The sequence below is a fragment of the Nestor notabilis genome, unplaced genomic scaffold (assembly GCF_000696875.1).
Source record: "Nestor notabilis isolate BGI_N333 unplaced genomic scaffold, ASM69687v1 scaffold27406, whole genome shotgun sequence".
Lineage (NCBI taxonomy): Eukaryota > Metazoa > Chordata > Aves > Psittaciformes > Psittacidae > Nestor > Nestor notabilis.
The window spans coordinates 5,804-7,386 of record NW_009934632.1 but is presented as its reverse complement, the minus strand read 5'-3'; the positions used below and the strand labels follow the sequence as shown (position 1 = coordinate 7,386).

At 58.2% G+C, this 1,583-nt stretch overlaps 1 protein-coding gene across 1 annotated transcript in view; it reads right to left on the bottom strand.

Moving 5' to 3' along the window:
• Positions 1-162: 162 nt before the first annotated feature.
• LOC104408013 (chromosome unknown open reading frame, human C20orf96) overlaps positions 163-1,583 on the bottom strand; it is a gene marked incomplete at both ends in the record, with an annotated part of 6,913 nt that continues 5,492 nt past the window's right edge. The window contains 1 exon segment of the mRNA XM_010017448.1: positions 163-245. Coding sequence (XP_010015750.1) covers positions 163-245 — 83 coding nt within the window.

Below are 1,583 nucleotides of genomic sequence, written 5' to 3'. Positions count from 1 at the left end.
CAGCACAGGAATGATGGCAACACCTTTACTGCACCATAAACCCACACAGAGAGTGCCCGAGGTGGCTGAGCGGGGCTGGGATGTAGCACTGATGGCTAGAGAGGTGCTGTGCAGCTCAGCACCACATCAGAGCCTGGGTGCACCGAGCGCTGGGTGAGGCACCTGCAAGGGGAGTCTGGTGACAGCAGAGGGGTGGTGTCTCCTCGGTGGGGGTGCTGAGGACCACCTCGGTGTCCAGTGTGCACCTGAGGGACAGGAGAGTTAGTGGGGACAAAGCAGAGAGTGGGAATAAAGCACCATCAGTGTGAGGAGGAGGAGGAGAAGCTCCTGTGTGACCCAGGCAGGAGGGGGGGATGGACTGGGGCTTGGAAACGTCCTGTCCCTGGTGGTGATGGACTGGGGCTTGTAAACGTCCTGTCCCTGGTGAAGGGAAGCCTGCCTCCTATTAGCTGTGCTGCCTTCCTAGTATTCCCAGTGTCCAGGTCTGGTTTTCAGTGGGGATGGCCCAGGTTCTTTTCCAGGACACAGGACAAAGGAAGCAGCTGCGGGAGCAGGGACAAAACCACTTTAAAAGCAGACGATGGTTGTGCCCAGCCCGACCTCCACTCCCCAGCACCACTTTGCCTTCCAGTGCACCCATCGTAGTCTGCCCCAGGCACTGACCCCTCTGCCTGCAAAGGAAACCAGTGCCAAGCCCAAGCCCCGCTCTGTGTACTGGTCTTGCAACCAAAGGGCCTTGCAAACACACATGGAACCAAGCCCTTCGCAAGGCAGACTGTGAGCTCGCTGCTTCCCAGAGAGACAGAGCCAGGCCTAACCCCAGGGCTCTGAGACGGAGCAGGCATGAAGTGAGCTCCCTCACTGTCAATCCCAACAGGCAAACAGCAGCAGAGAGGCGTTGGGAGCAGCAGGTACATCTGCTTTCTCGCAGAGACAGGCCATGTGCAGGGAGCTGGGCTGGCTCCGGGCTCTGCTCATCCATCTCCGTCCCATCCAGGAAAAACTGTGCATCCAGAAGGCCTCAGCGCAGGGCTGGAGGCTGCTGCTGAAATCCACCCCTTGGAGCAAGAGGATTCCAACGAGGAGAAGCTGAAACACAGCTGGGGATGGGTACGCAGGGAGCCGGGGAGGGCAGCGAGGGCCCCGGGCTGCTGCACATCCACATGCTTCCAGGCCAAGCGCAGCTTCCGGCTGATTTTCCTCTTTAGAACAGCAAAACTCCAGTGTCTGGACCCGAAGGGTTAATTCGAACTGGTGAAGCCGTGTGAGAAGTTGCCGGGAGGTCAGTGGGAAAGGGCCGAGGGCTGCAGAGGGCGCTGGCACCGGCTCCGGCTGTCAGGGCGGGTAAGCACCAAATGCCTGACTTGTGATGTTACAGAAACTTTCCACTTGGGCCTTCCTGCTATTTTTAACCTATTTTTAACTCTTGTCCCAGCCACCCTCAGTCGTCCCGTCCATCGTGTCGTCGCCCCCTCCCCCCCATCTGTCCAGGATAAGTATTTCCATTTTTTATATCTTTTTTGGTTTAAATCACAACACCCCCCCCCCAAGTTGTGCTGCTCCCTTGCCTCCCTCTGCCGCCT